At 53.6% G+C, this 13,412-nt stretch overlaps 1 protein-coding gene across 1 annotated transcript in view; it reads right to left on the bottom strand.

The window, feature by feature from the left end:
• The window catches only part of DRP2 (dystrophin related protein 2), a 39,434-nt gene that overhangs the window by 13,380 nt on the left and 12,642 nt on the right, over positions 1-13,412 (bottom strand). Inside the window, exons 4-10 of the mRNA XM_053990062.1 lie at positions 8,525-8,661; positions 4,307-4,440; positions 3,382-3,538; positions 2,192-2,312; positions 1,424-1,692; positions 743-889; positions 165-243 (exon numbers count right to left, since the gene is read on the bottom strand). Coding sequence (XP_053846037.1) covers positions 165-243; positions 743-889; positions 1,424-1,692; positions 2,192-2,312; positions 3,382-3,538; positions 4,307-4,440; positions 8,525-8,632 — 1,015 coding nt within the window. The 5' untranslated portion in view covers positions 8,633-8,661. The remainder of the gene's footprint in view (positions 1-164; positions 244-742; positions 890-1,423; positions 1,693-2,191; positions 2,313-3,381; positions 3,539-4,306; positions 4,441-8,524; positions 8,662-13,412) is intronic.

The raw sequence follows: 13,412 nt of genomic DNA, 5'->3' as shown, positions 1-13,412 counted from the left end.
GCTTCGGCTCCCGTGCACCGGGCACCAGCCTGGGCACTTTTCCAGCCTCGTGCATGGCTTTGGGCTCAGCAACAGGACTTTGCACCCTGTTTTCTTGTGCCACAGCCCAGGCTGCTCTGCAGAGGCAACCTCGTGGCAGAAGCCAGGGGAACCCACTCACGTACAGGAGAGGAAGTGCTGGGAGCCCGGTCCGAAGTCCCGGTGGGCATCTTGGAGCTGCTTCAGGCGTTCGTTTATGGAGGCCTGGAGAATTGAAAAATAATTCAGTCCAACAGGCATTTTGGATTGATGACCCACTCAGGAAGGCTTGTGAGTGGACTCAGACATGCCCCAGCACACAGATGCCCTTCCTTCCTCTCCTATCTTGGTGTTTGTGTCCTCCTCTGGCCTGCTAAATCCTCTACACCTCCTCCTCCTGGGGCAGCACAGCCACATCTCCCACTCACCTGTATCCATACTCTCACAGACATCAAAGCAGTCACAGCTGGTAGTGACCATCTCCACCAAGACATCCTGATTGTCCCTTTGCTCCTCACACTGCCTTTTCCTGACCAAGACCTCTGCAGATTTACCAGACTTTCCTCACACTGAACTGATGCTCTTCTCTTCCAGGAGCACCAGCTGTAACATCCTGCTGTGCCAAACCTTACTTTATCATCCTTGAAGGTCAGCAGTGACAGCCCTTCCCAGCATCCTCCCGCCTGTGGTTTATTTGCAGCGCTCTCTCCTGACTCCTTCCCACCTGCAGCTGTTTCCAGCGGCTGTTGATCTGCTCCAGGGTACGGGAATTCTCCATGCACAGGTGCACATCTGAGATGGCAAGCTGGTGTGCAAGATCATTGACCACTTTCACCCCATCCTTCATGGGGGAGAGCTCCTCTTTGAACAGCTGGAGTCCAGTGGGGATGGGGACACAGGCACAGAGCAAGGGAAGAAGGAAAAGAAGCAGGTGAGCAGCCAGGACTTGGATCTGATTCCTTTGCTACAAGTTAGGGTGGGCTAGTGATTACCAACTAACTGACTAACCCTCCCACAGGGTACCTTAGCAGGGGGAAAATTACCCAAGCAAACTAACTAGGCTGCAGATTACTCCTGATAAATGAAACGGGGAGCTGCAGATTACTCCTGATAAATGAAAAGGGGACAATGACTCAACTATGCTAGCCACTGCACCTGTAGTGCCACGGTGTACAACGCCTGTGCCATGACAAGGTGCTCAGCATGGCCAGTTGCTCAGGACACTGCTGGCCAAAACCCCCCTCACAAAGCAGGGGGGCTGTGGGAAGGAGGCCTTGGCCCTGAGATCCCAGGTAATTAGGCTGCCTTGGACTGAGCAGTCCATGGGAGCAGCTCTGTCCTCCTGGGAAGCAGAACTTCATCACCTCCATGGCCAAGGCTGGAGCCTCCTCAGAGCCAGAAGTACCTTGGTGGACTGGATGTGCTCTGGCAAGGAGTCAATGAAGAGGTCCCCGATGGGTTCCCAGGTCTCCCGCACGCTTTCAGCCTGGTCCAGGGTCGTGCTGAGCTCTTCCATAGCCCCTTTAATCTCCAGCAGCTGCTCCAGGGTCCGTTCAATGTGGCGGTGCTGGTCCACACACCGCGCCGTGAGCTTCTCCCACAGCTCACTGGCCACGTTGGCCTGCTTCCAGACAAAGCGGCTGATGTTCTGGATCCGGTGCCGGGGAGACACATCTGGGAAGGCAAAGCAGGAGGGGAGCAGGCAGCAGAAATGAGAGCCCAGCCCAGAGGAGAGTGGGGCAAGGGGTGGAGGGAGGACAGAGAAATTAGAGATAAAAAAAATCTAGGGAAAACTGGGAAAAGGGAAGGAAAACACGTAATAATAGTATCCATCTCTGCACCAGCTCCTCTAGGTATCCAGCCTCTCTATCCTCACAGGCAGAAGCTGTGCTGCCTTTAAAAAACCTACCCCAGAGCACATCTGGTGCTGCCTCATGAGGTGCTCCCATCACAGACTGCACCAGGAGCCTCTGCCTTTTCCTGGCACAGCGACACTGCTCTGTGCCAGTCTGACCTTTGGCCAAAGGACTGGGCACAGCCTGGGCACCGTGGTGTGAGGCAGAGCACTGAGGTGCTGCTTTGTGCCACAGCAGCCACCTCCACTCCACCCTCTCCGGGCCAGCCCAGGAGGAGCTGTGAAACCAGAGAACAAAAAGGGGGCAGCTCCACAGACCTTTGCTTTCCAAAGTTGGTTCTTCTAATTCCTCAAATGGGTGCTGGGAAAGGAAAGCCTGTGCTGACTCCAGGACAGAGTAAATGTATGGCCCCCGAGATTTCACCTCTTCCATGAAAGCCTGGAGAGTAAAGCACAGAGATGAGACAGCAGGCTGAGCCAGAAAGTTGTGCCCTGGCCGCCCCCTTGCCAAGTGCTGCAATGATTTATTCACCCCATGGCCCAAACCTCACTGGAGGCACAGAGAGAAGTCAGTGTTAAGAGAAATATTTTTGCAGTTCAGGGGAAGGAATGACCACCTGCCAGAAAGAAGGTGGCTCCTGCAGAGGTTTGGCCTGCAGCTTTGCTGGAGTGGGGAGGCAGAACAGCAAGCCCAGGATGGTGTGTTGAGCCAGGGCTGCACGAGAGGAGCTGTTTGATTTATGGTGCTTTCAGTGGCACTGCTTGGAGACGCTCTTCACCCGTGCAGCGAGAGCATGGCCACGCTAACAACCCTTCCAGCAGCTGCTCAGCAACAGGTCCAGCTGCTGCAGGAGCAAGGAGAGGAACAGCAGGATGCCCCAAGGCAGTACATCTGCCAGGGAAGACTTCAGAGGCACGCTGGTCTAGCACGTCCTCTCCTCCCCTCCAACCACAGCTCCCACACCAGCGCTGTCCGCTGGATGGGCTGTTTGTGCACCAGGGAAGCTCCAGCAAGGATGAGGAATAGCAGCAGTGAACATCTGAATTTTGTTTTCAAGGTAAAAACAACTAAAGCCCAACAGCCACTGGCAGTGAGAAGAAAATGCTGTGAACCTGGGAGCAGGAAACTCTGGGTGCCTGGGTGCACCCCAGTTTCAGATATGATGCTAACACGTTCCTGCAGGCATCACTCATGTTCCAGCCACAGGATTGCCCCTAGACGAACCGGCCTTCCCAGGCTCCAGGATCCCAAAAGCAGAGGCCAGTGAGAGGTAGGACACAGGGAAGCTACTACAAAGGACAGGGTCATTACCAGCCTCAGGTGACTCGAGGCTGTAATGTGGGTTTATTGTCTAAAACCAGGTGGGCTCTGCCACTTCTCAGGAAGCAGAGATGGACACACTCAAGGACTGGCTGTGGCATGGGCAGTGACACGAGGCAGGGTCTCAAGCAGGGCTGCCCACCCACGGCCCTGACAGCAGTGACCAGGGGAGGCAGGAGGAACGCACCGCGTGTGTCTCCTTCTCCTGCTGCACCAGGAGAACATCGCCCCGCAGGGGCAGCTGTGCCGACAGCTCCTCATCCTTCTGCCCCAGCCAGTCAATGATCTCCTGGAGAGGCACCTGCAGCTTCCCACTGTGGTCAGAGAAGGCCTCCAGCCGAGCCCTGGCAGGAGAGCAAGGACAGTGAGATGACAGACAGACAGACAGGAGAGGAGCAGGTTCCCTGAGGAGGGGAAGCACAGCACTATGGCTGGGTGCTGACCCCCAGGACCTCCTCAGGGACTGGCAGCACACCTTAGCATGAGCTATGCATGACCCCCAGCCAGCAGAGAGGCTATACTGCCTGCTGGGGTGACACGTGGAGACACCGGGGACAAGGAACTGAAGCTATTCCTCACCCTGGAGCCCAGACTAGAGGACAGTCACTATGGGTCAGAACTGCTCTGGCTAGCAAGGGGGGCTTGGAATGGCATTTACATGTCTGGGCAGCTTCCAGGAGCCTTGGATTAAGGCAGGAGACAATTAACACGCCCCAGTTAAGCTCTCTGTCGTGCTGGCTGTGGAGTTACAAACTCTGACAGTCTGGAAGGCATGTTCCCCTCACGCAGTGGAGAGGGCTCCCAGCAAAGGGGTGGGCACAGAGGAGGTGCAGGCAAAGCCATGGGGCAAAAAGAGACGGCTGCAGAGGTGGCAGAGAGTAGAGAGAGCAGCAGAAAGCAAGCAGGAGGGAAGGAGGGGAAGGAGGAGAGGATAGGAATGGAGGAGATGCTTTCCAGCAAAAGGACATTCAAAAGCCTGTGGACCAGGGGGGGAGCTGAGCCAAGGTCACTGTGAATTCATGTGGTGCATCAAGCAAAAAAGTTCAAAAACCTCCTGACAATCACAAGCAGCAGGCAAGGCTGGAAGGCCAGGCTCCAGGCAGGACTCTTACCGAAGGCTGTGGGATTTTTTTTTAATCTCGTTCCAGCAAAGATTCATCTCCAGAGGGGCCTGGGGCCCGGCAGCACTGCTTGGAGCCCGGGGCGTTACACACGAAGGTCCTGCACCATCCTGTGAGGCTTCAACCTGGGCAGAAACAGAACCATGCTACATCCAGAGATTGCTGCCTGGTGCTTTGGGAACTTGCTTGGGGACACCCACCCCACTGTGCCCTAACCCAGACTGGTTTTTCAACTCTCAAGGGGGCTGCCCTGTTCCTTAAGTGGTCTCTTAGCAGCTCCCAGGAAACTCCTGGCTGTCTCTGCAAGAAGGATGCAGTGCCACCTCCAGCAGCACTCAGAGCAAAGGTTGAAGGGAGGGTTTGCTGCACATCTCCCGTTCTCCTCAGTTATCCAGCAACGAGCTTATCTTGCTGAGAGCTGTAAAGCCAGAGCTGGTCCTTATGTGTCACCGTGCCTACAGGGCTAATGATGATTTTTCCCATGTTACACAGAGCTGCTGTGCTTCGAGAGGAGGCTGATCCTGCTGTTCCTAGGGACCAAGGGGATCTGCCAACATCCTTTTTGCCATCCCCAATACTGGGACTTGCCACCTGCTCCTCGACAGAGGCTCCAGGATTTTCCCTGCCTGCATGGCAAATCTGAGAAGCCACTTCTCCTCCACAGATGCTGCTTCTCCTCCGCAGCTCTCCAGAATGAGCAGCCGTGGGAAGGGTGCTGCAAAAGGCCATAGAGAGAAGACAGCAAATCCCAACCCAGCCACACAAGGGAAGCACATCCAGCTGGAAAAACTGGGTTCTGATCCCTGCTCAACAAATCCTTGTTGGAATCTTCTCCTGAGTCTTTAGCACTGTATCATGCCCCTGATCACAATGTACTCTGCTGCACGTGCTGCTGACAGCAACACACAGGATCAGAAGCCCCTCACACAAGACTCGGTGAGTGAGAGGGAATTTTCTCTCCAAAAAACACAGTTTGTTGAGCAAAACACATGGACACTTTCCCACAAGTGAGACATCAATGAGCTGTGTTGGAGAAATGGCAGCATTTCGATCGAATGCTGCTTTGATATTAGAGCTCGCTTGAGATAATTATCCCCAGGTGCTTAATCAACCATAATTAAATGTGTTAGTACTTTCTAAACAGCATACAACAGGCCAGATAAGGGCAGCTGCCTTGGGGGAAAAGCAGCAGCTCTTGCAAGGGGAATGTGTACATACTTGTCACTTGTGCTGTCCAAGGGCTCGTGGAGGTGTCTGGAGAAGCGATGCAGCCAAGCCAAGGGAAACAACAGGCAGGAGAAAACAACCAGACAAGGAATTTGGCTGCACAGCTAAAAATACTCCCTCCACACCAGTTCTCAGAGAAAAATCAAACGATCGCCAAGACTGGTGCTAAGTTTGATTCATCTAAAAACATCCAACAGGCTGTGCTCTGCCTCCCCATCCTGCCACTCCAGAAACACCAAGAAAACAGAGAAAACCATCACCCACAGAGTTCACAGGATTCTTGGGGCCGCAGATAATGATCCACTCAAGCTAAGACTGCTGCTTGCACATAGAAAAACCAACACTCTGCATGTGCAGGTCTTCATGGCACTGGAGTTAGTCAGTCCCAGGGCACTGCCAGGAACGCTCCAGCCCTCGCCTCTATCCCAGGGGATACCAAAGGAAGGGATCAGCTCTACCTGGGTGCACCTGCAGCACAGCTCTGCAGACAACCCAGTCTTCCCAGCCTTATTTCAGAAGTTAAAAGACCACCACGCCTGCAGCTCCCAAGCCTTGTAGATAATAATGTAGCAGTGACCAAGCAGAGAGCAGGTGCTGAACACCTGCTTCCCTAGGACAAAACCCCTGCAAGCAAGCAGAGGGAGAGAAATAAGTGCTTTCGCTCTGAGCACCCCCTCAGCATCCCTTCCCAGAGCCCCAGCAGCGGCAGCCCGGACCCTCGCCCCCTCTCCACCCTGGAGCAGGTTGATTTTCGGCCGCAGAACACTCACGCGGGCCGTGGCAAGTGCATCTCGCTGCGCTCAGCCCCAGATCCGCGCCGAGCTCCGCCGGAGGAGCAGCATCGCTGCCGCCGCCAGCGGCGGCGCCCGGCCGGGAGCGGGCAGGCACCGGCAGCGCCGGGCACTGACCCCCCAGGAATGTGAGGGGGGCGGCAGCGCCTCACGGCCAGCCTCAATCCCAGCTTTGTCCAGCGGCATTCCAGCAGCCTCCAACCTGCCTTAACCCCGCGGCTGCCCTGGAGCACGAGGCGGGCAGAGATGTGCCCGCTGCAGGGCAGCAGGTGCGTGCAGGGCCATTGCTCTGGGAACTGCAAGAGCCAGCCCTGCCAGGGCAGGGCAGAGGGGATGCGCTGGGATGAGCAGCACACACCTCGGCTCTGGTGCTGGAGCACGTACAGAGCAGACAGGGGTGTGTGCCAGGGAAGGGATTTATCCAGGAAATCATCCCGTCAAGCCTCAGTGACCCAGAAGGTAAATAGGTTCTTGAGATCTAATCCCAAAAAAAGTCAAAGATGCCCTTGGTGTCCCCCCATGCCCCAGCGTGGTGTTGGGTACCAGCAGATGTTCATGCCAGCCTGGACCAAGTGCAAATAGTTTCTTTTTGCCAAAAAGCTCTGGGCTGGCTTCTTGTGTCCCCCACAGTCCTGACGCCCAAAATTTTTATCATGCTCTCTTCCACCTACAGGGAGGGAAAGAAAAGCTCCCAGTATCTCTCCCTCTCTTTCCCTCCTTCCCTGCTTGCACATCTGATGGGTGCAGACCCTCCCTCTGGGACCAGCACAGCCAGCTCCTCTCCTCAGCTCCTCTCGGGTCCAACAGATGGGAGGGCAGCTCCCAGACTGGAGGAGGGGGCTTCAATGAGGCCAGGCCACAGCTAAGGATGGGTTGTCTGCAGCCTGCCAAGAGCTTCCAGGATCAGCAAGGACAGAGAGAGAGGCTGTTTCCTAGGCAGGAACAGCAGCCCCTTCAAACTGAGGGCTGTATTAACACTGCTCCTGCTCCCACTCCCCTCCTCTCTCCCGGCAAATCCCACAGGGCTCTGATCCCCTCACAGAGGCTTGGACTGCTCAGGCACGTCAGGAAGGCTTTTCCCTGCTCATCTCGTTCTATCCCTCCCTCCTCACTTCATTTGCCGGGCTGTTTATGAACCACCTGTGCACTGTCCCACAGCAGCATCACAACAGTCCCGCTGCGGCCAAGAAACGCTGACTCAGCCACCAGGAGCCTGCCCCCTGCCTCATTCTTGCACGCTGGAGCCTCTCCAGAGACAGCCCTGCCTCCCCCCTGCAGATCCCAGCTCCCTGAGGCAGACGGGTCCAGGCTGATGGCCGTCAGCCACAGAAGGGAGAAACCTCAGGCTCAGCCCTTGCTTCTCGTGCTTGAAACACGACAAAAAGGGAAAAGGCAGAGCTGGGACCTCGTTTGTCCTGGGAAGAACACTGCCAGTGCCCAAGGGAAGCTTTGGCACTGTCCATCAGTGTCCAGACAGATGAGAGGTACCCTGGGACCAACAGCTACAGGCAAAGAGGGATCCACAGCCCAGCAGAGCCCAGGCAGCATTTCCCCACACCAGAGGTGCTAAACCACCTCACGACAGCTCATGCAGAGTGCAGGCAGCTTTGCAGACAGTTGCCAGCACACCTTTCTGTTCTTCAATCTGCTCTGCCATTTACCCAGGGGACCCTAGAGACCTTCCTCCCCCTCCAGTGAGGAGCCTGGCCTGGGGCTCAGAGGAAGGAGGGGGGAAGGAGGAGGGAGACCAAGATCTATCCCTCAAGATAATTAGATTAGTAAGAGGTCAGATTCCTCCTCTGCCTCACAGCATCCACCAGGGGCTTATTTCCAAGCTCTTCTGTGCAACCAGGAAGAGCAGAAAACCTACATTTTCACCAAAGGCTGACATTCTTCCAAGTTTCTAGGAAAAATAAGCCAAAGCAAATACAGAAGAGCTGTTAACAGTAGCCTCTCGTTCTTTATTGTGAAAGAGGTTCAAAGTCCAGCTCTGCAGGTCGTCTCTCTTCTCCTACTTTGGGGAACTCTGCAGCAGGAGTGCTAGAGGAGAGCACGCGCTCTCCTTAAGCGCAGCCGATGGGGGGCTGGAGCTGACAGCCTTCCCTTCCACCAGGAGCAGAGGGCCTGGTTTGCCCCACAGACACCTCTGCACAAAGCTGCCACGAGAAAGGCTCCCAGAGGCAGCTCTTACCTGAGACAGCGGGCGGGCAGGGCTGCTGGGCTGCGCCTGGTCCGGGATGTGCCACTCAGGGCACGGCGGGAGGACGTGGAGCCATTCCTGCATCACCAGGGGCTGCATCAGAGCTGATGGTCATGGGGATGGAGCACCTGGAAAGCAGCGTTAGAGTCCCTGGGTCAGCTTGCACCTCCTCACAGGGCTGAGCCCCTTCCCAGCTGCCAGAGCCTCCATGAGAGCTGGAGACTAAAAGGAAGCAGTCTTTAATTTGATGTACTCCTACTAGTGCTTCAATCTTGTTTCATCTAAACACCCAACTCTTTTTTTCCACCTAGTTATGCGATTTGCTGTATTGATACGCTGTTGGTAAGTCCCATGGTCTATACTGCACTTTCAGAAAGGGTTGGGTTTCTTGAACTGCACAAGATGCCCATGGTTTAAGGAAAGGGAGAGGATCTCACTAGCATGGCCATTGTTCTAGTTTTGGTTGAGATAACATTCACTTTCTTCCTAGCAGGTGGTACACTAATATGGTTTTTAATCCAGAACAACTTATGTTTAGACAGAACAGACATATCTCCATAACAGACAACATTTTCAAGCATATTTTTCCTTTTATATTCAGAAGGCAAATTGCCTAGAGCCCCAGCTTCATGTATCTCATACTGTGAGCTAGCTTTTTATGAGTTTTTGCTCATTATGAGCTATAAAATTCCCTTCATTACCCCCATTTTTGAACGGCATGACCTGCAAAGCCAGTTAGCAGTGGCCCCTTGACTATTCTATAGATCAGAAATGTGACCTCTGGTCACAATGCCACTGGGTTTTGCTGTTTGGACTCTAAATGAGTTAAAAGAGGGATTCATTTCATTGCCAGCACCATCTCAGCTTTACAGAAAGCCATGAGAAATAAAGCTCAGAGAAAACTTGGTGACTGCTTTCCTACTTTTAGAAGGTAAAAATCGCCTGCTCCAGCAGACAGAGCTCACGCCTGCGTGGACATGAGGCTGCTTTCAGGGGAATGAGCGATGCTGAAGGAAGAAGGTTGCTGGCTCCTTCACAGCCAGCTCAGCTGGGCAGCTTGGCCCTGGCAGGGCAGGAGCAGGCAGCACATCCTGCACTGACAGCGGCCACACTGCACGGACGGGGGAGGAGAAATCCCCCCGGCCCTGTGCTCACCGCCCATCCCTGACACTCTCACAGCCCTCACTCCCCTGCCCGAGCCTGCACTGCCTCTCTCCCCTCAATTACACACATTAAAAGATTATCCCATGATTTTTTTTTAATCTCTTAGTGGTTTTTACAGCCATAATCCCCTCCCTTTCCAGCAGAACAGCCTGTGCTGAGCTCTCCAGCAGGCTGACAAGCCAAGGTCTCGTCCTCTCCCTCTCCTGCCCATTAGCACCAATGAACACTGCAGGCTGTGTATCCCTGCTCCTTTCCCCGTGCAGGCAGGGGATTATGAGACCCACATTAATAATTGTAAATTCCAGGGTCTTCAAAGCCCTCCAGCCTCTTGGTGCAATTCCACCACACCCAACCCCAAGGGTACAGGAGATTTCTGACAGAAGGTAACACCACCTCCTTTTCCTCCCGTGCTTGTGCCCTTTGGGCTCTGTTCCTCTGAATTGCACTCAGTGTAGCCGAGATACAATTCCCAGCATGTGGAAAGCTGTATTTCCTCAAAGCCTCTAGCAGAGGAATGCCACTGAGCTCTTCCCCAGCACTGGGAAATCCATGGCTTTTGCCAGTGAGGTTCTGTGACGCCTCACTGTGGTTGCCATCCTGAGGCCTGGGTTTTTCTGTGGCACAGTGCAGTGAAGCTGCAGTGGTGTGTGCTGGCCAGAGGAGTTCAGCCAGCCCTCCAACAGCACACACACAGGGGCTCTCTGCTCTTAGTCCTCCCAGCACAGCCTGGCCCCTGACCCTTCCTGCCACCGGCACGGAGAACAGGAGCAGTCCTGGGAGGGTCACGAGCTCTGCTCTGGCTGCATTTTGCTGAGTGACAGACATGCGTGCACGGGGCAGGTGCAGTCCTGAGACAGGGGTGGGAAACCCTTGTCCTGCAGGTATCCATGTGTAGGACCTGCAGGGTGTCCACGCTCCCTGCCAGCAGCACGGAAATAAGGACAGCCATTGCTGCACCTCCTGAGTGCTGGGCTCCTTGACCTCCTCCGGGGATGGCAAAGCCCATCAGGACACAGATGGCACAGGGAGCTAAAGCCTGTCCAAGGCAGCAGCCACAGAACAAGCCGAGTGCCAAGCAAAGGGCCCTACCCAGTCGTGTCCTGTGCAGCACCTTGCTGCCACGAACACTAGAGCAGGTTGGAGGGCAGTGGCTCAGCTGCCCTTTGCCACTCTGCAACAGCAAAGACAAAGCCCAGAGGTAGAGAACTCAGATCATGTGGAAGTGACTGAGCTGCACAGCAGCCAGCACAAAGGAGCACATTCAGGGGGAGAGAGAGAGACAACCAGACGGAGAGGCACGTCTGCAGGCAAGGCAACAGCTCCATATGACCCCTTGCCAAATTCCCTGCTATTACTGGAACCAAGCAAGGAGAAATGCTCTTGGATCTGCTCTGCCTCTCTGCTGAGGCACACAAAACAGCTCCAGTTCTGGCACTCTTATTTCAGTGCTTCCAGACAGCTCTGGGGCTGGGCACTGCAGCATGTGGAGCAGTGATTTTGTGGATGCTTCCTGGCTAAATTCCTATTGCCTGATGCCTGTGCCTGTCAAGAGCCAAACCTGTGATCCACTTTTCCTCTCCCACACCACCATTCATCTTCTGCACTCTGCTTTAGGTTGGTGCTGAAGACCCAGCATATTATAGCCAAGGTTCAACATCATACAAACCAGATTTAAGTGCAGACAACAAAAAGTATCATCCCCACAGCCTACTCCAAGCCTCAAACTGAAAAGGAGTTGTGAGATTCTCCTTTGGAGGACTCAGGGAACAACGTGGTCAGGCTGTTCAAACAGATATAAAGTGAGCTTGGTCCCCTGGGCACATTTCTGTGCAAGCAGAACAAACATTAAGGCTCAGGTGAGCAGAAGCAGGTGAGAATTTCCACAGGTGGGCACTGCAAGAAGCAGTTGTAGAGTCACCATGCAGCAGGGACTGAGGCACTGCACTCACACAGTGGAGGCAGCAAGGAGGGAAACCTCTTCCACTGGTGTCTCTCAGACTGGAGGTTGCATTCAAGGCACAAAGGTGGTCAGATCAGTCCTCAGAAGCATCAGGTAGAACCTCATTACCCGGTGCTGTTTTGCATCCTCCCCCCATGGAAAGCACACAATGCTTGCCTCTGCTCTCAGTACACCCTAAGAAATGAAGCAGTGCATGTTCCACAGTGCTGTGCTAGAGCTTCCAAACTCTTTAGTACCCAAGCAACCACCACAGTTGAGACCTTGATGATCCCCTAGTTGAAAAATGAGAAAGCCAAAAATCTGTATGTTACTTTTCAACAGTTGAATGCTTGGGCATTGAAGTGTACTAAAACCAAAGTAATTGCCTTTTTTCTCCTCCTACATGAGCTGTACCTGTTACAAATTCAGCACCAGAGAGCCTGTCCTACTCCCTTCTTTCCAGGCAGTCTGACAAAGGCAGCTGGAATAGCCTTTGCTCAACCACTTCTGCTTCAGCTCTGTCACCCAACTCACTGCACCACTCAGGGATCTCTGTGCTCTCTCTGCTTTCCAGACCTGCTGCAGCAGCATCACTGGCTGGCTGGAGAGGCTGTCCCAGCTCCTGCAGCACCTCTTCTCCAGCCCAGCCAGAAGGAAGGTGACAGCTTACCACCAGTGCACATGGTGCACAGTATTCTCCAATGTTGCTGCATTTGCTTAAAATCCTCCTGATAGAAACCCATACACAAACTCTCCCAAACATAATGGAATTTCCACTGCAGCTGACCCTCTGTGGCTAAAGGCACCCCCCAAGATTAGAAACCTGTCACAGGCAGTAGAGCGCAATGTCAGATGTTGAATTTCCAGCTCTCTACCACATATAACAGCAGCAAACACAGCATATAGGTCAAGAGGTCTCCCAATCACATAGTTTATGCTTTGAATTCCTAATTTCCTCCAAAACATTCTTCCCCGAAACTTTCCACTTCGGATCTTGGCCTATAAGGAAAAAAATATGGGAACATCTTGAGGCAAGGCAGCTCAGCTCAGCCTTTATCCTACGAGGAGGGTGGAAATACAAACATGTTCCCTGCTGCTGGAAATGTTAATGACTTTGTTGTTGTTTGACTTACAGTACAGAGAAGTAATAACATTTTAGCTCAGCATGTTCAGTGTCCTTTAAGGGGAAAGGTGGGAGGCTTGTGGATATTTCAGAGTTCAGCTCCCATGTAGATGCTAACAAAGGCAGCATTCCCAGGCTGGCAGACAGCAGGACTCCCTCGACAGTGTAACAACACATCCTCTTTCACCAAAAAATTATTTTCTGCGCTTGTAAGTAAATAATTTAAGCCTGAGATCGCAGGCCAGATGACCTACTTCCCAAGACCCCACTGGTCAAGGTTTGGTGAGAGAGAAGCAACCTTTCTCCCAGTGGGATCAACATAAAAACAACACAATTCCCTCTCAGAGCACAGGCCTTTCATCTCCCTCTCTTTCCAAACCCAGAATAGATACCCAAACACACTCCCACAAAAAATCATCCCAATGTTCTCCTGGTTGTTATGTGCTCCTGTGTACCCTGAAGGGGGACTATCAGCAATCTTCCACATGTGGGAGCATTTCCAACCCCATCATCTGAGGGCTAAAAGTCCCAGAGGCCAAAGCTGCCACTGGGCTTCACACTGCACTTCCACCAAAGAACCAGGTCCCCTTTATTAATTAAAAATGAAGGGTGCTTCAATTAAGCACCTGTCCATGAGAAGTAACATAAAACCT

Source organism: Vidua macroura, chromosome 14 (assembly GCF_024509145.1).
Source record: "Vidua macroura isolate BioBank_ID:100142 chromosome 14, ASM2450914v1, whole genome shotgun sequence".
Taxonomy (NCBI): Eukaryota; Metazoa; Chordata; class Aves; order Passeriformes; family Viduidae; genus Vidua; species Vidua macroura.
This window is presented reverse-complemented; position numbering and strand designations above follow the sequence as displayed.